The following is a 24,225-nucleotide window of genomic DNA, read 5'->3' on the forward strand; positions in this document are numbered from 1 at the left end:
CCAGGATTTAGTGTCCAGGACTGAGAGCTCTGTGCTTAATATGAATATTTGAAAAGGTCGTTGGAACCTGTGACACAAACGCTTATTTACAATCATAACAAACATGAGCCTACAATAGAGTTGAAAATATGGAAGTACATCAGTGCTATTAGAATATTCAATTAAACACTTTGAAATGTTGAAACTTCGAATTAAAAAAACTTAATTCAGTAATTTCTTAATTGAGGATTTTTTTTGGTTTGTTTTTATGCTAAATTAATTAAAACATTTAAATAATTTCCTCTTTTTACACATAGCATTTGATACTCCAATTTGAAACATTTTCAAATATTTTTTTTATTTGTAGTCTTTTAAATTCAATATAAGAATTTTGGTGTAATACTTCCACCAGATGACACTGAATTTTTTTTTAAAGCAACATTTTTATTTTTATAGGCTACAAATTAAAAAAATATTGCATTTAGAATTCTCTTTTATTATTGAAATATGGAAAACATATACACCTTCAAATTAACGAATCTATTAAAAACAAATTCAACATTTTTAAAATACAAATGATTGAATTCAATGATTTTAATGAAGATGTTTACATTTGAAAGATAATTCAATATTTTCATGGCATCAATATAACCAACTCGGTTGTGAAACTGTACATATGTTGGTGAAAAATGTAAATATTTTTTTAATGGGTTAGACGAGCCCAGTAATGGGACCGGTCCCAGGGAGGGTCATTAAACTTTCAGCAGCAGCTTCTCTCGGAAGCGAGTGGAGCCAGAGAGCGAGCAGGAACAATACTGAATGGGACGTAATAATCAATCTGCTGAGATGGGAGCTTGGACAGAAGAGGAGAAACAGACCAGGCTTTATGGTCTAATGACCCCCCTGAGCTGGAAATACCAGAGAGGAACACAAGAGTGTTACGTACGCCGGCCTGTCCTCCAGGATCAGCGCGGTGGTGGAGAGAGGTTCGAAGTCCAGGTTTTTCCTCACACTCTGCCTGGGTGACACGGGGTTGCCAGGTCCAACTCTGCCACTTTTCGTTTCATATTCCTGCGGGGAGGGAACGAGAGGATCACATGACGGACACGTGGAGGTCGGGCTTCACACCGGGGCTTCGACGACGGCTCTGGAATGTTGTGACAACCTTGTGACGATGAGACCCTGCAGGGGTCGTCAGCTGGATTCTAAAGAGTGTGTGATCGAGACTCTACGCCAGCATCAGTCGACTCGGAATCATCAGAATGGGATCATGCAATAGAACTGGTTGAACAAACTCTGCAGTATATAGGACAAGTGCAACATAATCTCACACACACATGGCCTCTGGTGTGTGTGCTCGTAGTCAATAATGCAGGCGGGAACAACCAACAACATTTCGTCGTAATAAAACATAAAACACAAACGTCAGAAATCTAATGTTGTCTACAAGAACGTATTTATTTTATTAAGGTTGTTATTAAAGAACCCATTTCTGTCGAGAGGTTGAAACGTTTCTTCCACGACATGCATCGACGCCTGCTGGCACCTCTCTCAACGCACATTTACAATCAATGATATACATCAAGTTATTTTAGTGGTAGGACCTGCAACATTAGAGGGGGGTGAACCTGGCCAAACCTACCACGATACAGGGGTAACCAAACAAGATATTACAATACTGTAGGATGGAGGATATACTTTTAGTACTGTCGTACTCGACAGACTTTCACGATACCAAAATGTTCAACTGGATGACAACTCAATTTAAATTAAATCTTTTTATCAACAAACAAAATGCAAAAATAAACTTGTAACAATTAACAGACACATTAAATACTTATTATTATAAAAAAGTTGTTCAAAAAGAAAATGCAACCATGATACGTTTCAGGTCTGACGTAACACAAATTTAAAAAAACCCGACACTTTTGAAAATAAGTATCGTATCCAGATGCGACAAGTGAGTATTGATACTTAATTGAGTTGCGATAGTTTTGACAACTAGTTGCAGAATTTACAGACCACATGACTCTTTAACAAAGTCTTTACTGCGTTCCTTATCTTTTTTCTTTTTTAAACCAAAATCCTCCTCAGTCATATCTAGGATTTAAATTTTCCTTTAGCTGCAAACGTAGCGATAACATCGAACGCTACACCAAAAAATTAAAAACGTTGTGAATGTTTTCATGTAAATAGTTAATTGCTGAAGTCTCATTGAATATAAGGAATGTGGAAAAACAAAAAACGTAATATTGTATCAATATTGTCGTACACCTTTAGATCAGTAAATGCAACCAGAAACCAAACAAAACTTGTCAAAACATCAACGTTGTCCAACAGACGCGACACAGATTTGCAATGTTTGAACAGACGAGGACAAATTGAAGCATCAAAGCGACACGACACAGTGTTTGTTTTGAACATGGCAGGAGTGATTTATAGTTCTTGACTCACAAAGTTATCAAACGCCAAGTGAGTAAGATACACAGGATTATCACTTTAGGGTAAAAGAAGGTGTATTAAGATATTCAAAACTCTCAAGACAGAATATTCAATACTAAGATACTAAGAATCACAGCCACAGTTCTTCTGGTGAATATAAAACAACTAACATTGATCTTGCATGAATATGAAAGTTTTTACTGGAATGATGCACCAAAGACAATATAATCCAGTAGAGATGTGAGGCTTAACACCTGAGGACGACAGGAGAGACTGCAGTGAAGATGGGGGGGGGGGGGGGGGGGCAGCAATGCAGGTGAAACAGTGACACACTCAAATCACAGACAGTGCATCAACATCTCACGACCGAAGCTCGGCCCCCGGGGGCCTCAACATAAAGGCTCTGCCGGTTCGCTTCCAGCTTCAGGGAACATCAACTCAATTTGATTTATCATAGCAAAGTTATCTCGGGACACTTAACAGTTAAGAAATAATAATGTTCTATAATCTGACCCGACCTTTGTCTACCAAACAAATGCATCGCTCTGATTCTGAGAGTGATCAGAGGGCCTGCCAATCATCAATCAATAGCTGTGAGCCATGTGTCTCTACGGGCTGGAAAAACTCAATCGCCTTTTTTTTTTCCCAGTGTCGGAGACAAAGCCGAACAAGCTCTTCACACATAACTCAGGCTGTTTATGTACTTTTAGTTAGGCTTCACGTAATAATATATACGTAATAATATAATTTATTCAGTTTCAAACACAAAAAAGAAGGTAGAATGTAAATAAAAGTGCATCACAACCGAGAGGTTCGTCTCATTGAGATTAAAATCTCTTTTACAAGAGAGACCTGACGAAGTCGTAACTGCTTTTGTTTGTTTTCAAACCAAAATATTTCCAAACATCCGCTTTAAAAGCTGCTGTGAGTCACTGCATCCTCTCATCCTCAGTCATCACCAGGATCTCACAGGATTTCATTGTCAACTGTTGCCATTTAGTGGCTGGAAGTTTAATAGCGACACAAAATTACAACCGCTGTGAATAGTTAATTGTAAATTATTTTTTTTTAATAATCTTTATTTTAAATATATTTTTAACTGTTAACCATAGAAGAAAGAAAATATAATATTCACTCTCTTTTTTTTAATTGATACATATATCAATATAGACAAATATCAATACAGTATAAAAATAAAAAAAAAGAGATTTATCACTTTGAGACTTTATAACACCCCCTCACAATAGTGCAGTAAAAAGATTTCTAGCAACGTAATAGTTGAAGTGTTATAAAATATCTCTCAATCCAGCTAAAGTGAACTTGAGGACCTTCAACTTAACAAGGTTCCGGTGCATCATCTTTTAATACTGATGCACATGCTCTCAACAGTAACTCTGAGGCTGGTTTCATGGATGTCGAGCCATCGCAAAGACACACACTTACAAAGATCACTCAAGTGCCGTTAAGTGAAACCTGAGACGTTCTCTTTCCACGGCCGTCTCTCTCCGAAGCTCCAGCCACCAACGTCCTCTGACCGAGCCAGACAAGGAGAAACGCTCTGGCTCGCACAAACCCTGCTCTCCTGCTCACTCACCATGAACGCTGCAGATCAGACAGACCGTACTCCGGTGGGGGTTCCTTTTTGCAAAGAAAAAAAAAAGAAAAAAAAAAAGAAAACCCTAGCCGAGCGTCATAGCGGCCCCTGAGGTCTCACTCCTGGCAACATGACACCCATGAGCGACACAAGAAGAGAGGACGGCGGCGAGAGGAGGGCGAAGGGATGGACACACCTCGCTTTCCAAAGGATGCAGCCGCATGTTACCCTTCGACTTTCCTCCCTCCTCCCTCGGTGACGCTGCAGAGCATCCGCCGCTGTGAGCCGATCAGCAAATCAGCGGCGTCTGTGTGTTGTTGGTTACAGCTGCTGCTGTGCCTGGACCAGCCCTGGGCTCGACTGCTCTCCCTGGCAGGTGCTCTCAATGGAGCTCAGAGCGGCGGATCGGCCCGCTGTCCCTTTAAGCCACACGAACGGGATTAAATAGGCAGCTGAGGGGTTCGGGGTTAGGGTTTCAACGGCTGCCGATTATTCATTCATTCAGGTCAGACGTAAGACTGTGTGAAAAATAACCCAAAGCGCGGCATCGCTGTGTAGTGCTAATAGTTACAACACCTTGTCATGCATCCTCATCTATTAATAGATGTTAGTGGATCATAAATTATAACAAGAAGTGTAGCATATTTAATAATGTAGCATATAATGTATAACGTCCTTTAGCGGCAAATGTACATGCCTGACTGGCGGTTAATAAAGTGCCGATGTCACTTCAGTACCAAGAAGAATCAACAATAACAATAATAATTATAATACCCAAGCGGTGTGCTAGCATTGTAAAACACAACCAAACAAAAGGTGAACTGGAGTTTCAGTACTAATAGCCATTATAAGCTATAAGGATGAGAAAATATTGATAAACCTAGACATTGCGATGTGTATATTTTTCACAATAAGTTATTGATATTCTTTCCTTTTTGTTTTGAAAATTAACTTCTGGCCGCTAGATGACGGCAGTCATAACGTCTGCAAATACAGGGAAATCCTGCGTGATTCTGGCGAAGACTGAGGACGAGAGGATACAGTGGACTCCAGCAGCTTTATGACCTGCTAGCAGCCATGCTAACAGAATGCTTCATATATTCTATCGTTGAACCTTTTATCGCGATACGCATCACACACTAACTGAGAGGGAGGATTCTGCGATGTCTGTCGGGACACAGCCCAGAGGTGAGTTGCATCCACATTAGAAAATAAAAGGAAAAACGCTGGACAACAAGGAGCCTCTTGAATAAGAATCATGGCAGGTATAAGTTGTTGACAGTGTCACAGGAGTGGAACGACGCAAATAGAACCAGCGCAAACACACAAAAGGTTGGCCGGCCCTACCTTCTTTGAGAAGACAAAAGCTTGGGTAAGTGATTCCTCAGGCACAATATTAAATGACAAGGGCTTGTACGGTGGAGAGGAGTGTGTTATATATGAGCAAATGTTCAATTCCAGCAAACACACAATCGTGACCGTATACATACATGTGTGGTAAATTATTTTTAGGAGCTCATGTGTTAACGAAAGCCGGGACACATTAACTTGAAAAGCCAGAGGAAGGAAAGAAAGAAGGGGGGTCTCCGCTGACAATGAAATAACAGACTAGCACAGGTTCTAATTGTAGGCTGCCATCTTGTTCTCAGGCTTATAGCGCTGTAAGAACACTATAATGACCTAATAACACAGTCAGCAACAACTTCAGACAAAACTGAGGGACTTATCTTTGTTATCAACTAGAAGGTCACTCTGGTGTGCCCTAAAAAATGTCTGTGTACTGAGTCTGTCACAGCTGCATACACACTGATGAAAAAGGGTTAGGAGCTGCATTGACTTGTGTAACAACGGTGAAGCATGACCAGCATAAATATGAATCGTCCAACAGTTGTTTGCAAAACACTAGGGGTCTAACAAAACATCAAACTTCTGGCAGCGGTCATCCGTCCTTCGCAGCTAAAGGTACAATGTAATCCTGTATAATCCCTGCAACGACTGAGGACTAGAGGATACAGTGGACTCCAGCAGCTTTTAAAGCTGATGTTTGGACATATTTTGGTTTGAAAACAAATGAAAGCAGTTACGACTTCGTCAAGATTCATGGGGTCTGTAAATACTACAACACCAGAGTCAAGTACTGGACAATACTACACATATATCCTTGTTACTACACAATCAGTATATATAATCGTACGGTTGTTCGTGTATCATGAAATGCATCGTATTGCCAAATTTCTTGCCAATAAACACTATTAATCATCACCTTTAAAATGCCTCATCCACAATATTTGAAAGACATTTATTTTTCTTCTACCGCTGTTCTTCTGACCATGTAGGTCAAGGGTTAACTGGATGCACATTGTTGGCATCCAGTTTGCAATGATCGGAGTAGTATTACAAATATTTTACAATGCCAAGGTAAAAATTATCCAGCAGGTCATGAGATCTTCATTGCTCCTCTTTGCTGGGCAAAAAAAAGCCCAAATGTCCTCCGTTTATCAGAGGCTGTATAGTTTGTACTTTTGGAAGTGAAACAGTCTACTGCATTATTCAAGTGCCAAGATTGTTTACATCTATATGGTTCAACGCGGAGAAGCTAGGTGAGGAGCAGATGAGACGTACAACAGATGACCATGCCGTGAGTTTGGCCAATCCTCTTAACAAACCAGCATCCAGATCTTAATCCTGGGTTTGTTGCAACACACAGGACAGTAGCATTCTTGTGCAGGTGATTTTACAGTTTAGCAACAGCATTCGAAGCGGCACGTGGCAAATATTCAGCATAAACACAACTCAAATCAGCTCAGCAACACCTCCCTGCGGTATTGCATAACCAAAATGTTTCTTTTAAGCAGGGATAAATGTCAATGATAGGGAGTGTGTTGTTGCTTAAGACACAAAAGAAGGTTGCACATATTGAACTCTTAAAATACTTTTCATTGAAACAAAAAAACGTTTTTGTTCCATGTCAAAAGAAATGTGACGCCACAGGTTTTAGGTACGTAATACCAGATCAGCAAATCATCGAGTTCATACCAGTCAACCAGAAACAACTCTCTACCTTCTGTATTCTCTTGGCGTCCTTGATCGGACCTTCTCGTGGCGGGACCTTTCCGAACAGCTTCCATCCCGGGTCCCTTGGCTCCTGAGGTCGGCTTTCTTTACCCCTCCTTGAAAAGAGGTTTCTGGGATAAAAGACGCAGAGAAAGAAAATTGGGGTTAAGTTGATGATGTTCAAATGATAAAGACGTCACTGTCGGTACATATTTTAAGTTCTACTTCTTCCGCTACAAACACTCTTAAAATATAAACTTGTTGCTTACTTACAATACAAGAGGGACGTTCCTAATAAGCAGTACGGAGGAACTTGGATGTGTTTGATAATGTCAATGACGACAACAATTTCCACAGCATTGTAGCATGAGAAATGAACGTTTATGGACTTTGGCGAAACCTTTTAAAAACATAATTTACACCATTTATTCAAGTATGCTTTGAAACAACTTTTTTTTGTGTAAATGTAATGAACTTTCAAATGTCTTGAGCACATGCAGCCACCCGAGCAAATAGTAACTGGATTCCTATGGTTTTTAAGTCAACCTTCACATGACCCCTAATCACACCAGTGTTTGTGGGTAAAAAGCCCAACTGGGGATTAAGGACAAAGGTAGAAGGACCGATGCTGGAGCAACCAAAAGATGCAGCTTGTGTTTGATATAAATAATTTAGGGGATGAAAAAATGAACAAAAATTATTCATCTAAAAATGTCTGTTTACTTCAATAGAAGTTGAAATTAACAATTAACTCGGTGTATCCTTTGTGTGTTTATGTGTCAAAGGGATAGTTCTCCGAAAATTCTAATTTCACTAGTTTTCTTCAAGCAGCAGCTAAGAGACTGGTTGGTTCCGCTACAAACAATCTTAAAATATAGACTTTTTTAACAGAACAATTCCTCATGACGAGGCTTCAATACAATATGGACGTTACAGACGAGCAGTATGGAGGTATTTTTTCAAGTGTCTTTTTGGACGAAGATGAAGCTCCAGTTGCTACATTAAAATGAACAAACATTTTTGTCCATAACTCTAAAAAGAAAAGGATTACTCTGAAAGTAATCCCAACCCGTAATCCTAGCCAAAATTCAACTTTCACTCATTTTCTACTTAGCCTCATGTAGACTATCCCTTTAATTTTATCTATTAATCTGAGCAGCTTTGCCTTTGAACCGTGAGCAGGTACCATCTTAAGGATTTCCCTGTTTACCTAAGGAGACGAATGGTTGAGTCAAATACCATCAGAAAGGGGAACTCTCCATCTTAAAACTCAGTCAACTATTTGTTCAAAGAGTGGTTCAGGAATTTACTGGAACAAGAGTTCAAGTTGGTCTCAAAGTGAGAAGTATTGGTTTTAATTTAGGGCAAATAAAGTGATATGAAGTTTGTTTAAGCAGTTGATATTGCTCTGTTAAGAAACTGGAATTGGAAGAAGCTAGGGTTCTATTTTTTTTAATCATAGTACATGTTTTGGTTTATTTATAATCAAGTACGTTTGTAGATATTTCATTCACAGTTAACAATTAAATATGAATGGCATTTGTTCATTTTTTGCGTTGCATTTTTATGAAAATCTGAGCTGGGATGACAAGCAAGACTCGACAAAAGGAGGTGGAAGAAAGTAAACACTGTGTCTGTGTGATGATCGGTTAATTGAAGTTTTAACTGACGGTGACTGATAAATAATATCATTCAGATAAAAATGTTCCCTGCAAAACAGGCTCACGTAAATGTGTCAGCATGGTGGTAAAATGTGAAAACAAAACTCAAATATCACGCTGTTCAATGAATGTAGAGCAGAGATCATAAATGTTAACAATTATATTGCTAAGCACATGCACATGTGGAAAGCTACAACTATCTCAATCATTTTATGACTTGATTTGGTTCCTGACAGTAATCAAAACCAGATTATTTTTTATAGTTACAGGAGGACAGCTTCTAAACAACCTAAACCAATGCTCTAAAGCTGCTTGCTCACCTCTAAATAAGCATAAAGTGGAACAGATGGAGCCAGGCCTACACGTCTGATTGATTATTAACCGGTTGCAAACGAAACCTCACTCACGAGGCATGTTGCACATCTAACAGAGTGGTGTGAGACACAAGACTACTGCCCAAACCTGCAGTCAGGTGATCACAAACACCAACATGTGACACACAAGTATAGCTTGTAACTTTTTTTTGTTTTTACAAGACTGCAGATTGTTTTTCAAGCAACGACTGACTTGTTTAGTTACATATTTCCTCCAGCAGAGATTAAAGAAGATCCCTGCGAGGCAGACATACTGAAGCAGCGTTTGTAAACTGTTCTGTTGTGTGCTGGAGGCAGTTACAGTTCAAGACTGTGGAACAAGATCGGAGCAGTGTGGCGGGACAGTGAGGTTAGAGACATGGTGGTCCCTCATCCTGGAGATACCTTCTAAAAAAAAAAACCTGTACATTAAACTGAGTCCGCAAGACATTGACCGTTCTTCAATGAGCGGAGAGGACAGCTCTGATGGAGCTTTGCCGCCCAGCCAACTAATCACAGCCGTCGTCTTTTGACGAAGCAACATAGCCATATCATTTAAATACAGTATTTTCGTGACCAAAAAGCCATCGCTCAAAAGAACAATGTGTAGAAAAGGCATCATGGGAGTTCACTGTGATAGGTGAGGTGGGTGAGGTAACTAGTATGTCCCACTAGGTTCTGTGGTTGTGTTGATGTCCACAGTGTGAGCTTTGCCATCCCATTGAAATATGCAGTGACAGTGACATGCAAGAGCAGACACCAAAGGTTGAAAAAAATCTTGAAAGTTTAAGTTTTGGTCCCTTTAGGTGATACTTTCCATGATTTGGCACATGTTTGAAACTGCTCACACGTGACATAAATCATTCTTGTAACTTGTTAACACAGAGGCTTTCGTAAACTCGAGTGATTTAAAATAAATGCACAAACACAATGCAACCAAGAGTGATGACCTGATTCAAAACATGTTTACACCACCGCTCTCCAACTTCATCCTTCTGTGTGAGCTTCTGATCAAACATGTCCATCATGACTTCAGTCTCACGATAACATAATAATATATAAAATATATAAATAAATATATATATATAAATATATAAAAATAATAAAGTCTCTACGGACGAAAGGATTGTAGTGTTGTAGAATGTGTCGTCTTGACCTGGGCTTGCATTTGTTGGAAGGACAAAAACTATTAATGTCCTTCATTTGTATTGATGGTCAAAATGAATTCAAGCATTTTCCTCTGCTTGTGCAAAAAAAAAATAGGCCGTTTATGTGAATATATATGTGAAAGCATAGTTTCATTTATCTTTCTCCGAGAACAAGCTATCATCGAGCCAAGTAATGCCAATTCTAACAATGTATTTCTCAATATAAATAAACAAATGATGAAAACCGAACACCTCAACACATATACTTGACCAGCAAGCTTTTTAAGATATTTCTGTAACAAATCAAACCTTGCAATTTCTATTGTGATCAAGAAGTTATCAAAACAATAATTTATTGTAGGATTTTAAAACCAATATGTAGAAAAAAAATCTGAATTCCTAAAGAGAAAAGACATATACTGTATATATATATGACTCATCAATTGCATAAAAGACACTAGAGGGAATCCTTTTTTTGGGGGGGGTGGGGGGTTTGTTGGGTGTAGAAGATTTAAACATTTTGATGAAGTCAAGACCTTCGTTCTCAGACAAAAGAGCTAATTTGCATTGATGGGTTCAAACAATTCCAACATTCTAATAGTCAACATTCCTACTTAGTCTCCTTAATTAAATCATATAAAACCTGATGAAGTATTTGTTTTAGATAAGTAAGTAAGTAAGTAAGTAATATATATTTATATAGCGCTTTTCCAGACCAGGGTCACAAAGCGCTTTAACAATCAAAACAATACTCAAAACAGTACATACTTCAAGGATCAAGACAACACCGAGAACAACACAGGAGTTCGAGAAATTCAAGGAAAAGCCTGCACAAATAGAAACGTCTTAAGATGTTTCTTAAAGGAGTCAGTAGACTCCATCAAGCGCAAAGAGAGAGGAAGATTGTTCCAAAGCTTAGGAGCAACAGCCTGAAAAGATTTCTCTCCTCTGGTCCTGAGCCGTGTGCGTGGAACCATAAGTAGATTCTGATCCACAGACCTCAGAGCCCGAGCTGGGGTGTAAGGCTGGATCAGATCAGTGATGTAAGGAGGAGCCTGACCATGAATAGCTCTGAAAGTAAGAACCAGAATTTTAAAGTTGATCCTGAAAGAAACTGGAAGCCAGTGAAGAGTTTTAAGGACCGGAGAAATGTGAGTTCTTCTACTAGAGCGGGTCAGAATTCTCGCTGCAGAGTTCTGAATCAACTGCAGGCGAGACAGCTCCTTCTTGTTAAGACATGAAAACAAACTGTTACAATAGTCCAGACGAGAAGAAACAAACGCATGGATTACAAGCTCCAGATCATGTTGTGACAGCATTTTCCTAAGTTTAGAGATTTTTCTCAGTTGAAGGAAACAGTTTCTGGTCAGTTTTCTACAGTGTTGAACAAGAGACATGTCTTTATCAAATACAACACCCAGGTTTCTCAGGCTCAGTTTGACAGACTGACCTAAGTCACCCAAGTACTGACTCAACCCTGGAATCGTATCATCAGGAGCAATCACCAGAGTTTCAGTTTTGTCCACATTAAGCTGTAAATAAATATAAATATTATTTTGAGTGAAATGGGTTCAAGTTTTAATCTCCAATGTTCGTTACAACTACGGTCAGAAATTAAGACGAGTTGGTAAAGGAGAAGCGTTATTAGCTTGTTTTCTTAGCAACAAAACAGTTTCTGTAAAGGGGAAATGCAGGAGCAGCTTTAGATGCCACAAACAACACTTTAAATAAAATAACATTAGATCGTTTTACAAGTGTTGCAGGAAGACAGAAATCTGTGCTGGCATTCCACAAGATAAATCATTGACAAAAATCATATTTTAACTTATTAAATACTCGCACTAGAGAGTAGAAACCAGAAGAAATACCTGTCGATGTAGATAAGAAGGGAAGGAGTTGCCATCTGGAGCTAAAAGATAACCAACTAATTCTTCTTCTTGCAAAAACATGAATGACAGAAGAGCCCCTTTAAACCCCTGATCCCAGATGTGTTGAGGCCATAACAGAGAAGACTCACTCAAGCTCTGCACTGACCCAGCACAGGAACACTCCTTCTTAGCGTCACGCCTCCTGGAGGAGGAGGAGGAGGTGAAGAAAGGGTGATAGTTCTCCACGTGAGCCACAGATAACGGGTCAATGCATTCAAGAGTGGGCGGGGCTCCTGGGAGATAAGGACACTAAATCTGTCAGCAACTGGGTGACATGTTATAATAAAGAAACAGGAAGTGCGACTGATTAAAGATTGTAGTTAAAAATATACAATTTACTCATTTGAGTCACAGGATTTTAAAGAAAGTAAAAGATAATACAAAGGTTTAGAAACTGTAGAGAAAGATCTAGAACGTTAAACTTGAAGAATGTAGAAATAAATTTCAGTTTTGTCTAAATTAAATTAAAAAATGTAGAATAAAAGCCAACTAAAAAGATGCAACTTCTTTATTCTAGGGGTTACGACGTATCAACTTTTCTATTTGTATCTTACCTTTAATCGTGACACATGATCTTGTTTAGGGTTAAGATCAAAGTACCCACAAGATTCAGTTTCTCAAAGAAATGTCAGTATGTCTACAAGTAAAAATGTCAACTCCTTTATTTAACATCTTTAAAGTTAGAAATGATAAAACTTGACTATAACAGTTCCACATGTTCCAAATGACCAAGATGTAGTCTTGTTTTAGGACCGTGTGATGCATCTACACAAACAAAAAAATGTCAGAGAGTTGGAAGAGCACAGTCCGAGCTACAATGGACCATTCTACTAGAATCTAATAAAACCTTGAAGGGGCAAAGACCTTGACTTTCGTTTTGCTCACTGATACACACTAATGCAACACATTAGGTGTTCAGTTTGACGTGTTCGGGATCTTAAACCTGCAGCCAGGACAACCGAGTCAGGAATGTCAACACAGAGTACAATTTGAGAAACTTTCTGAGAAAAAACTTCATTTCCTAATGCTTCCTGTTACCGTAACACGGTTGTGACAGCGGAACGGAAGATGCATTGAACAGCCACAAAAATGTGAGTTGAAAATATACATCAACTATACTATAAACTATACATATACTTCAAGTAAGTTAGAGTTCTACACCAGGCTGAATGACATGGATGGTTCATCTAGGTTATCATCAAATCATTGTACACTACGGATTCAAGTTGGATTCATTGAACACCGACCTTGGATGAAAATTGTCTCGTTGACCTGCTTTAAGAAAATGGACGATGACCATCTTGAGACGTGACTCTAATGTAAAGTTGACAGCTTTAAGAAGAAGGAACCAGGCTCGTCCATGCAAACACAAAGATCACACTTGGTGAGTCAAGTGTGAAAACGAAGAAAAAGAAAAGAGTGTGAAAAGAGTTCCTCTTCCGTCTCATACAGTAGTTGCCATTTTAAGGCTAGACTGTTTATAACTGGTGAATAAACTCTTAACGTTTTTCTTCCAATTCTTAGGGTGAATCTATAATCACAACAATACTGGTCAAGAATTTTTTGAAATCGATAGAAATCCTAATTTGGTCTCAACTCATCAGCATGCCACGAAAAAAAAGTACTTAAAAAAAAAAGACTAACAAATCATATACATCATAAAAGACTAAGCAGGAATGTAAACAGGAGTTATCCCCGTTTGCTTTGAAACTCTGAAATAGGTGCGACTCCGCCTCACGTTGCACCAATGCTGAAAGGGTTTGTCAAGCAGTAGATAAGTTATAAAAGTAAAGTGTGTCAGGCAAATTTGCAAAATACATTATTGGCAGACATTTAATTGCTTTTACCTGATTATTTCAAAACCATTATTTGTCTCTAGGACTGTGTAGTATCAATGCATTTGTAAATATACTTTTATGAACTAACCAAAGCGCAACAGTGGGGATGCACCGATCGGACCTTTATTGTCCCGATACCGATACCTAGGCTTGGTCGATACCGATCAGAAGTTTAAAATGTTAACTTTCTTGCCCTATTGTGGAATAAGACTGGTAATGCAATTAACAAAAAAGGAAAAATGACTACATAAAGAATTAAAAAGTAAGAATTTATTTAAAAAAGTATTTAAATGTTTACTAGCATTTTAAGATATATATTTTTTAAATACAGTTGGACTTTGTTTGTTTGAACAAGAAAAAATCTGAAAGATAAGCTAGACAAGTTGGAGTTACAACAAACTTTCATTCATAATATTGCGTTTTAAACAATTTTAATACATGAAACAATAATTACTCCATAATAAGATTTCATTAGTAGTGATAGAGACTAATCTTGATGGATTCATTCATCGCAGACGAGTTCTCTCGCCATCCTCACACTGAGATCATCACCTTTACATGATCGACACAATCTAAAGTTAGCGTTATGACCTAAAATAACGTCATGTATTTAGTGTATTATTCAGTATTAATCATCCTAAAGTCATTTTGATTTAACCGAGCGCCACACACACAGAACTGAGTGCAGTATGCCTTGATACAACCAGTATTACACACAAACTCATTATTGATGGAATTGAGAAAGATTCCAATGATCAAGTCAACATAAACACATCTACCAACACCTTGTTGTTGTTGACTTTCATACAGTCGACTGGAAGCTTCTCCCATGTCTTTAGAACAGCAGCCAAAGTAAAGTGCTTCGATTTGATATTCTTGTTTCTTCCAACTGTTTATACAATATGGCGGGATGCATCTTTAGAAGCTCGATTGAGTTAGTGGTGTTGAATCTTGTGGCGTGACTTCCTCATACATCAGCGAACATCTCTCCCTCACAGGCGCGTTATTGGACGTTTATCTGCTGCAAACCCATTATTGAAGTGATTCCGGGGCAGGTTCATACATGCAAGCATGGTAATGGCTAAATAAATAGTGATTTCACTCAGCAGTAGAGTTGTCACAAGAACCGTGTTATACACGCGTTCTAGGCGGAACCACCTGTGGCATTATACCCAAGAAGAACCTGTCATTTAAAAAAAGGGTTTTCTTTTCATACTTTAGGCTCTCATGAGCACTGTTTCAATGTGTAATAGTTGTAGCTTTTGTTACTTATTTACACATGTAGAAGACATGTTTCAGTCTGAATTTATACATGAATGTATGATAGTTGTAGCTTTTGTTACTTATTTACAAGTGTAGAAGACATGTTTCAGTCTGTATTTATACATGAATGTATGATAGTTGTAGCTTTTGTTACTTATTTACAAGTGTAGAAGACATGTTTCAGTCTGTATTTATACTTGAATGTATGATAGTTGTAGCTTTTGTTACTTATTTACAAGTGTAGAAGACATGTTTCAGTCTGTATTTATACATGAATGTATGATAGTTGTAGCTTTTGTTACTTATTTACACATGTAGAAGACATGTTTCAGTCTGTATTTATACTTGAATGTATGATAGTTGTAGCTTTTGTTACTTATTTACAAGTGTAGAAGACATGTTTCAGTCTGTATTTATACATGAATGTATGATAGTTGTAGCTTTTGTTACTTATTTACACGTGTAGAAGACATGTTTCAGTCTGTATTTATACATGAATGTATGATAGTTGTAGCTTTTGTTACTTATTTACACGTGTAGAAGACATGTTTCAGTCTGTATTTATACATGAATGCATGATAGTTGTAGCTTTTGTTACTTATTTACATGTGTAGAAGACATGTTTCAGTCTGTATTTATACTTGAATGTATGATAGTTGTAGCTTTTGTTACTTATTTACACATGTAGAAGACATGTTTCAGTCTGTATTTATACTTGAATGTATGATAGTTGTAGCTTTTGTTACTTATTTACAAGTGTAGAAGACATGTTTCAGTCTGTATTTATACATGAATGTATGATAGTTGTAGCTTTTGTTACTTATTTACAAGTGTAGAATACATGTTTCAGTCTGTATTTATACATGAATGTATGATAGTTGTAGCTTTTGTTACTTATTTACAAGTGTAGAAGACATGTTTCAGTCTGTATTTATACATGAATGTATGATAGTTGTAGCTTTTGTTACTTATTTACACGTGTAGAAGACATGTCTCAGTCTGTATTTATACATGAATGTATGATAGTTGTAGCTTTTGTTACTTATTTACACATGTAGAAGACATGTTTCAGTCTGTATTTATACATGAATGTATGATAGTTGTAGCTTTTGTTACTTATTTACACGTGTAGAAGACATGTTTCAGTCTGTATTTATACTTGAATGTATGATAGTTGTAGCTTTTGTTACTTATTTACACGTGTAGAAGACATGTTTCAGTCTGTATTTATACTTGAATGTATGATAGTTGTAGCTTTTGTTACTTATTTACAAGTGTAGAAGACATGTTTCAGTCAGTATTTATACTTGAATGTATGATAGTTGTAGCTTTTGTTACTTATTTACACGTGTAGAAGACATGTTTCAGTCTGTATTTATACATGAATGTATGATAGTTGTAGCTTTTGTTACTTATTTACACGTGTAGAAGACATGTTTCAGTCTGTATTTATACTTGAATGTATGATAGTTGTAGCTTTTGTTACTTATTTACATGTGTAGAAGACATGTTTCAGTCTGTATTTATACATGAATGCATGATAGTTGTAGCTTTTGTTACTTATTTACACGTGTAGAAGACATGTTTCAGTCAGTATTTATACTTGAATGTATGATAGTTGTAGCTTTTGTTACTTATTTACAAGTGTAGAAGACATGTTTCAGTCAGTATTTATACTTGAATGTATGATAGTTGTAGCTTTTGTTACTTATTTACACGTGTAGAAGACATGTTTCAGTCTGTATTTAAACTTGAATGTATGATAGTTGTAGCTTTTGTTACTTATTTACACGTGTAGAAGACATGTTTCAGTCTGTATTTATACATGAATGCATGATAGTTGTAGCTTTTGTTACTTATTTACATGTGTAGAAGACATGTCTCAGTCTGTATTTATACATGAATGTATGATAGTTGTAGCTTTTGTTACTTATTTACACGTGTAGAAGACATGTTTCAGTCAGTATTTATACTTGAATGTATGATAGTTTTAGCTTTTGTTACTTATTTACACGTGTAGAAGACATGTTTCAGTCTGTATTTATACATGAATGTATGATAGTTGTAGGTTGTTTTCTGCATTTATATGTAAAGAAATGTCACCAGTATGGTAAAAGTTTGTTGTTTTTTATAACCATGGTATCGAAAGGTTATCGAAGTACTGACAAAATATACTGCTATTGGTATCAACTACTGACATGTTAGTGCGGTAACAACTCTACTCAGTAGTATGACAAAACTTACTATCCACATTTCAAAGAAAACGATAGTGATTTACTCGTAACTCACCCGTTAAACAAGCTGACCAAGGAAACTAGTTTCCTTTGATGTCCGTCTTCCCGTTGCTGCTGCTTGACATCCGTCCTCGATGGTCGTGTCCCTGGACTCCTGAAGTCAGTGGACGACCCCGGAGTGGACGTGAGCGTAACATCTGAGAAGTGAGCTGTTCCACTGTCGCACGACTCCAACGTGACGATCGCGCTCGAGTCGGACGTGACTGTAAAGTCCAAGATGTCTTCGTTGGACACCGACAGATCTGTGCTCATGCTGGAGACGCTACACCCTGAGACGTCGGAATGAGCAGTGGAATGTCTGACGCCGGGGCTGAAGAAGTGAAAAGAGTCATGTCCGCTGCGTGGGAAGGTGGACGACTTGCACACGCCGTTCAAGAGATCGTCGTCCAGCGGTAACGTCGCAGGAGAGTCTTTGGAGGCGTCCAGGAGTTCTGCGCTGTGGTGAAGGTTCGTGGGCTCTGGACGATTTAGCTCGAGTGCGGGGATCCCCGAGTCCTGAGAGGTCAAACTGTGACTGTCCTGCTCGATGTCTGCATATATTTTGGGAGCGCTGCCGGGGAAGACGGAGGTAGAAGAGCGGGCCGGTGCATAGACCGGCAGGACCGGGTTGCATCCGTTGGATGGACTCGGTCCATGGCAGTAGTGGTCGGTGTCTTCATGATAGCCGGAGAGGATGGAACTTTTGAGGATAGAGCCGTTCTCCAGGATGACTCCTCTGGATACACCTGCAAATGAGACATGAAGATTATGAAATAATAAAAATAAAAGGAGAATGTGCATTTATTGACTATGAAGAGCGATCAGGGTCAAGTGTCTTGTTCAGAGACACAACAGTTTGTTTTCATGTCTAAACAAGAAGGATCTGTTTCGCCTGCAGTCGATACAAAACTCTGCAGCGAGAATTCTGACCCGCTCTAGTAGAAGAACTCACATTTCTCCGATCCTTAAAACTCGTCACTGGCTTCCAGTTTCTTTCAGGATCAACTTTAAAATTCTGGTTCTTACTTTCAGATCTATTCATGGTCAGACCTTCCATCAGTGATCTGATCTCAGACTTACACCCCAGCTCGGGCTCTGAGGTCTGTGGATCAGAATCTACTGATGGTTCCTGAACACGGTTCTGGACCAGAGGAGAGAAATCCTTCCAGACTGTTGCTCCTAAGCTTTGGAACCATCTCTGTGTTTGATGATCTACTGACTCCTTCCAGAAACATCTTAAGACATTTTTATTTGTTTGTTCAGGCTTTTCCTTGATTTTCTGGAACTCCTGTTGTGTTATCAGTTTTATCTTGATCTTTAAAGTATATACTTTATTGAATATTGTTTTGATTGTTTAAGCGCTTTGTGACCCTGGTCTGGAAAAGCGCTATATAAACAAAAATTACTTACTTACAACACGAACATGTCTGGAGCATCAAACAACAACTTCTAAGTTACAAGCCAACCACCAAGTCTGAGCTATGCTACCGACTTCAATTCATGTTAGTTCAACGAAGAAAACGAACCATTTTTAAGGCAGATATAATTATTTGAAGAGATCCATCCTTCTAAAGAACGGTGGTGACAACTGATCTGACAGAGGCCAGAATGTAACTGGACCTTGTGTAATTTAAGAAGGCCTAAGAGAACTAGGTTGGCAGAATTAGGCAACAACATAGACCAGACTTAAGACTAAGAAAAGGGAAGATAAATAAAAGTATGGTTCATGGGTTTTGCCAAATGATGGACTCAACCAAGTTTTTATGTAGATAAACAAAAGTCGTTCCAATACAAACTTAGTAACCAATCGTCTTCCTAAACCAGAAACCATAGGTCATGTGTCAAACTTGATCAGAGACGGGGCCAAAATCTTTGAACACGCCAAGTGACAGAATGAGGAAACAGGAAGTCCGATTGTGATATTGTTTTCAATCACCTTACAGTTCACTGTGTTTGTATTCCTTCATCAAACACTTCCTTTAACACCAGTCAGACTTTATAATGAGTATCTGTGTAATCACTGACATCCATTATAGTCTTATCTTGAGCTTGATCTAGCAGGTCATATAAAACTACTTAGCAGGTCAGATGTAGACCCCAGATCTCTAGTTTGACACATTTGCCCCATGTAGTGAACAAAGAGGGGCCTCAGGGCAGTGGTCCCCGACCTTTTTTGCACGACCTTTCACGGAGCCAGTCGTGCTCTAGCATGATTTTAATTTTTGATTCATGATGCTGTGGCTACTGTGGTCAAACATCTAAAGATGGTCATCCTTCTCAACACTGTCATACACAAGTGACTTTTTCTAACCTGCAGATTCAGCCTGAACTTGACGACAGACAATTATCCAACCAGACAGAAACGATCGATCACTATTTAGATGACGATACAGTATTCAAACGGTAAGTGACGATGTTTTGACGAATGTCACGTATCACGTTTAAAATATGTAACTCTAAAAAAAACCCAACAATAATTAAAGTAAACGTGTTGTGCAAGTTCATTAATTTACAAAACTCTACTTTAAAAGCAATTGGAAGAAAACTATTAACTGAACCAGTAAATCTATAATTACATTTTAAGTACTTAATGACGTGCAGTGAGGTTCACAAATTAAGTCAATAATAAGAAGTGGAAAATAGCATATTATTTAATTTTTTCATAGAACAGAATGCAACTCGTAATGGTTAATATCAAACCATCATCACTCGCTTATAATGACACTTAAACAAACACACACAGGAATACATTTGTTCAACAAACAACCTTTATTCAATGTCAACACTGTTGATCTAACGAGACTCCGGACACACAAACACACCAACAACAGCAACACTGACAAGCAGTGGAAACACAATAATGTCAAATCGTTTCTTGCATCTTTAAATCGCTTATAAAGTTGTCTTTTAGAATGAATGCACTTGTGCAGAACGGTCGCCAAACAATATAAAACAACGTTTTTCTTTATATTAAAACATCTAAGACAGCACACAGAAGTGCAACCACCCATGATGCATCCCTGCACAATATATATAAATATGATAAAATTATTTTGTATTGTGATCAGATATTTGAAAAAAAAAAAAAAAACACTTTCTAACCCAGATAGTTAAGAAAATCATTTTCAGGTGCATTTAATACTTACAATAAGGAGAGAACCAGAGGATAAAACTCTTAGAACAACAACCCTATCGTCATATTAAGAGTTGAACTATCGATGAATAATTAAAATATATACAGTACCGGTCTGTGGGTCATTAGGTACCGGGCCGCAGAGAAAGGATAGAACGTTTGCATAATCTCTCCTTTTTCAACAAGTCATGATGTTTTATTTTGAAAAGTTACCGGATTCTCTTCTCGCATCTGGGTCACGTGATGTTAGCGTGTTATGGTGAGTAAAACATGCACTTTATACTCATTTCATGGTGCATTAGCATTTCCACTGCATTATTTTATTTTGAAGGTATGTTTACACGTTACCATAGCGACCAGAGAGCATGAAAAAGACAACAAGAATGTTACTTTCTGTCATGTTTTTGGCGTGATGTTACGAGTACGCTGTAAATAAAGTTGTAACAGAGTTCACAGTGGGTTGAGGTGTATTGTTATTACATTGAACATACAATAAACAGTTTTACTCTGGTCATATTTTTTTTGTTTTAATCCGCCACACACTCCATCGCCCAGCTCCAGTCGCATTTCCAGCCCACTATTTTTGTCCGGACACTTCCTACTTGGTGACGACACATGTTAACGTCTCTAAAAAAAAGTTTTGATTAGTGAAAATAACTTCAACTGTGCGATTGAAGGACACTTTCTACAACATATTTCACATCACACCACATCGCCACATCGAGGCCTGTTTAAGGAGGACATTATAGAACGCTTTTAAGATCATGTTGGCCAGTGAACCCCTTTTGGAACCCAGCAGAAGAACCGCAGGAGATTGTTGAACATGACATGTTGAAAGGCTAGTCTGGATCCAACTAGTCTGGGCTTGTAATTTGGTGACACAACCTTGAAGGAGTGTTGATTTTAAATGACATGATTGGTGTGGACGTTTATCACGGGATGCTCAGAACCAGTCGCTTTAAAATACCAACTTGAAGAGGTATTTTAAAAAAATTGAATATATCCAGAGGAATTAATAAAGGTAAGGTAAGGTAGAACTTTATTGATTATTTTATTTATTGATAAATTGTTTAGCCACAACAAATACAGCAATTTTTCATAAAAAATAAATCAAAATAAAATAAGAACAAAGAGAAATAAAGAGAAAGAACATCTTAAGACGTTTCTATTTGTTCAGGCTTTTCCTTGATTTTCTCGAACTCCTGTGTTGTTCTCGGTGTTGTCTTGATCTTGTGACCCTGGTCTCGAAAAGCGCTATATAAATAAATATTACTTACTTACTATGATACAATCTAAGTCTAAAGATAAAGAACATAGATCAAAGAAAAATAAAAAAGACAAAGGATACAAAGACTAAGGTAGAAGAGAACATCCAGATACTTTTACTCCACTCCTGCCCCCGAACGCAGAATTGTACAATTGAATACCCCGAGGAATGAATCATAATTGAATAATAAAGTCAATCTAATCTAATCTGTATTCTTATTATGATTGAGAATTTCTGGTATTTGTCTTTCGTTGACTTTATTTTTATTAAAAGCCACCACTGACCTTCACTCCCAAAATATTTCACGCCTGACAGTTTAATATCAATTACCATCTCAATAGAACAAAGACAGGGTGAATCAAAGCAGAATAACACCATCCCTCTCTTCTCTTGTTTGTCAATCGTGTGACACTCATCCGAGCCCTAAACCCAGTCCTGCAGGTTACCATGTGACTCTGGTCATGCCACAAGTCAGCCAGCCATACCCTTTTTTTTCGAGGGAAAGAAAAATAAAGACAACTTGTCGACCCAAACGCTCTCAATAAAATTTAAAATGCTAAATCATTTCGTAGTAATTACTTTTGTTTTCCTTTTTGTTGTGTTTTTACAATATGTCACATCCTGTTACTGTGTATTAAACATATTTGATCAATAAAACTCAAAAGGTTTTAATTTGTTGAAATAATACATTACGATTACAGACAAAAGGAAGTTACAAAAATGTCCAATAGATTTAGATTTTCACTCAACTTTCGGGTAATAGTAAACTTTTGGTAAAGACTAAGGTTTTATTAAGTGTACAGTGTATTTGTTTGTATTTATAGATTGATTTTACGTCACTTTGAACGACTATTAATAACCACGCATGAAGTATTTCGTTTCCTCATTGAGCTTCATTACTGTCTAAGCTTATATGATAATATTGTTAAATATTTTAATGAACAGAAGACGTAAAACAAAGACGTACCGCAGTGGCTGGTGGTGGCCATGACGCCGGCTGGATGCTACAGGTGGGCGGCGTTTCCCCGGAGCACGGAGCGGTCCATGTTGATGCTTCTGGTCCTGGTCCTGGTCCTGGTCCTGCTCACCGCGGGATCGACGACACGAACAGCGGCGAGTCACGTCCAGGAAACCGCCTCAGAGAGAGAAACTGCGGACATGGAAACGCGACGCTAAACGACTTTTTAAAAAAATAAAAAAATAAAAAAATAATATCGTTGTCAAATTGTAAACGGTTCGTTTGGTCCCACGACTAAAGTGTCCGAGAAAAGCGGTGTTTACATAGTTCCGAGCGGGACTTGTGGATAAGTTTATCAGGTATTGATGTCAGTTCCTACCTGACGTGATGTTTCCGCCATTTTAAACAAACTTGTACAAACAGAGAAGTGTAATCGAGGCCCGACTGTTGACGTCGATCTGTGCACCTGTAGGATGAGCCAGGCATGACTAATCGAACACGAACCTGAGCCGATCATCCGATTCAATATTATTATTTACTTTTCTTTATATATATAAATAAATTTAAAAAAAGAAATATACGCTTTTGTTGTTATCGAGGCAACATTCTCAACACAATGTCAAAGAAAAAAAGTTTTTATTAACGTTATTATTCTTGAGTTATTGTGGTTCATCCAAGTCTCCTGTTGCAGGTTAAATACATCCAGATTTACATCATTGGATTATTGAAGTATTGGTTTTATAATGCTAAATAAAACTGCATTTACTTCATTATTCCCATGTGTTCCTCAAGATTGTTCAACTACCAGAATAATAAAAGTAACAAAGACCTCAACTCGTAAATCTATTGGGAACTAAAAAAAAAAAGAATCTCAGATTTAATTCTAGGTCACATCCCTGTCTGAGACAAAGAAGATGTTGATTCAGACCGAACCAGCATTAAAGTAACAAAAGCTTCAGATCCCACCACGTTATCAGCAGCTCAAAACTATCATAAGTTGGATAAAGAGAGTTTTTTAATGGCCATAGTGATCTTCCATCTTGTGGGTGTATGCTGCCCTCTAGTGGCTTCATGAAAAATGACAACTACTTTAACAACATATTTTAAACTATAAAAGCACGAGCTGAGAATTATTCTATAACCAATGACAACTTATAACTGTAAAAAAACATCTTAAAATACAAATATTAAACATTTATGATTTCTCTAGAACGGTCACATGGTTTCCTCTTATAGTTTGGACCCTTATTGTAGTTTAATTCAGATTATTACGGTCTGGACCATGTTTGGAAACAAAGACCATTTCCTCTGAAGCGACTCTTGAGACGTCAAGA

The 24,225-nt window shown here is 37.8% G+C and overlaps 1 protein-coding gene across 4 annotated transcripts in view; it reads right to left on the reverse strand.

Moving 5' to 3' along the window:
* tbc1d14 (TBC1 domain family, member 14) overlaps nucleotides 1-23,306 on the reverse strand; it is a 37,196-nt gene extending 13,890 nt beyond the window's left edge. Inside the window, exons 1-5 of one of the 4 annotated variants that reach the window (XM_087788630.1) lie at nucleotides 23,271-23,306; nucleotides 22,901-23,083; nucleotides 17,550-18,279; nucleotides 7,077-7,200; nucleotides 926-1,050 (exon numbers count right to left, since the gene is read on the reverse strand). In XM_087788630.1, coding sequence (XP_087644756.1) covers nucleotides 926-1,050; nucleotides 7,077-7,200; nucleotides 17,550-18,279; nucleotides 22,901-22,922 — 1,001 coding nt within the window. In that variant the 5' untranslated portion in view covers nucleotides 22,923-23,083; nucleotides 23,271-23,306. Of the gene's footprint in view, nucleotides 1-925; nucleotides 1,051-4,015; nucleotides 4,168-7,076; nucleotides 7,201-12,099; nucleotides 12,239-13,406; nucleotides 13,870-17,549; nucleotides 18,280-22,900; nucleotides 23,084-23,270 lie in introns of those variants that run through there. The other 3 variants (XM_087788631.1, XM_087788632.1, XM_087788634.1) reach the window with 3 other exon arrangements.
* Between the last annotated feature and the right edge of the window lie 919 nt (nucleotides 23,307-24,225).

The sequence above is a fragment of the Callionymus lyra genome, chromosome 4, assembly GCF_982586985.1.
Source record: "Callionymus lyra chromosome 4, fCalLyr1.hap1.1, whole genome shotgun sequence".
Lineage (NCBI taxonomy): Eukaryota > Metazoa > Chordata > Actinopteri > Syngnathiformes > Callionymidae > Callionymus > Callionymus lyra.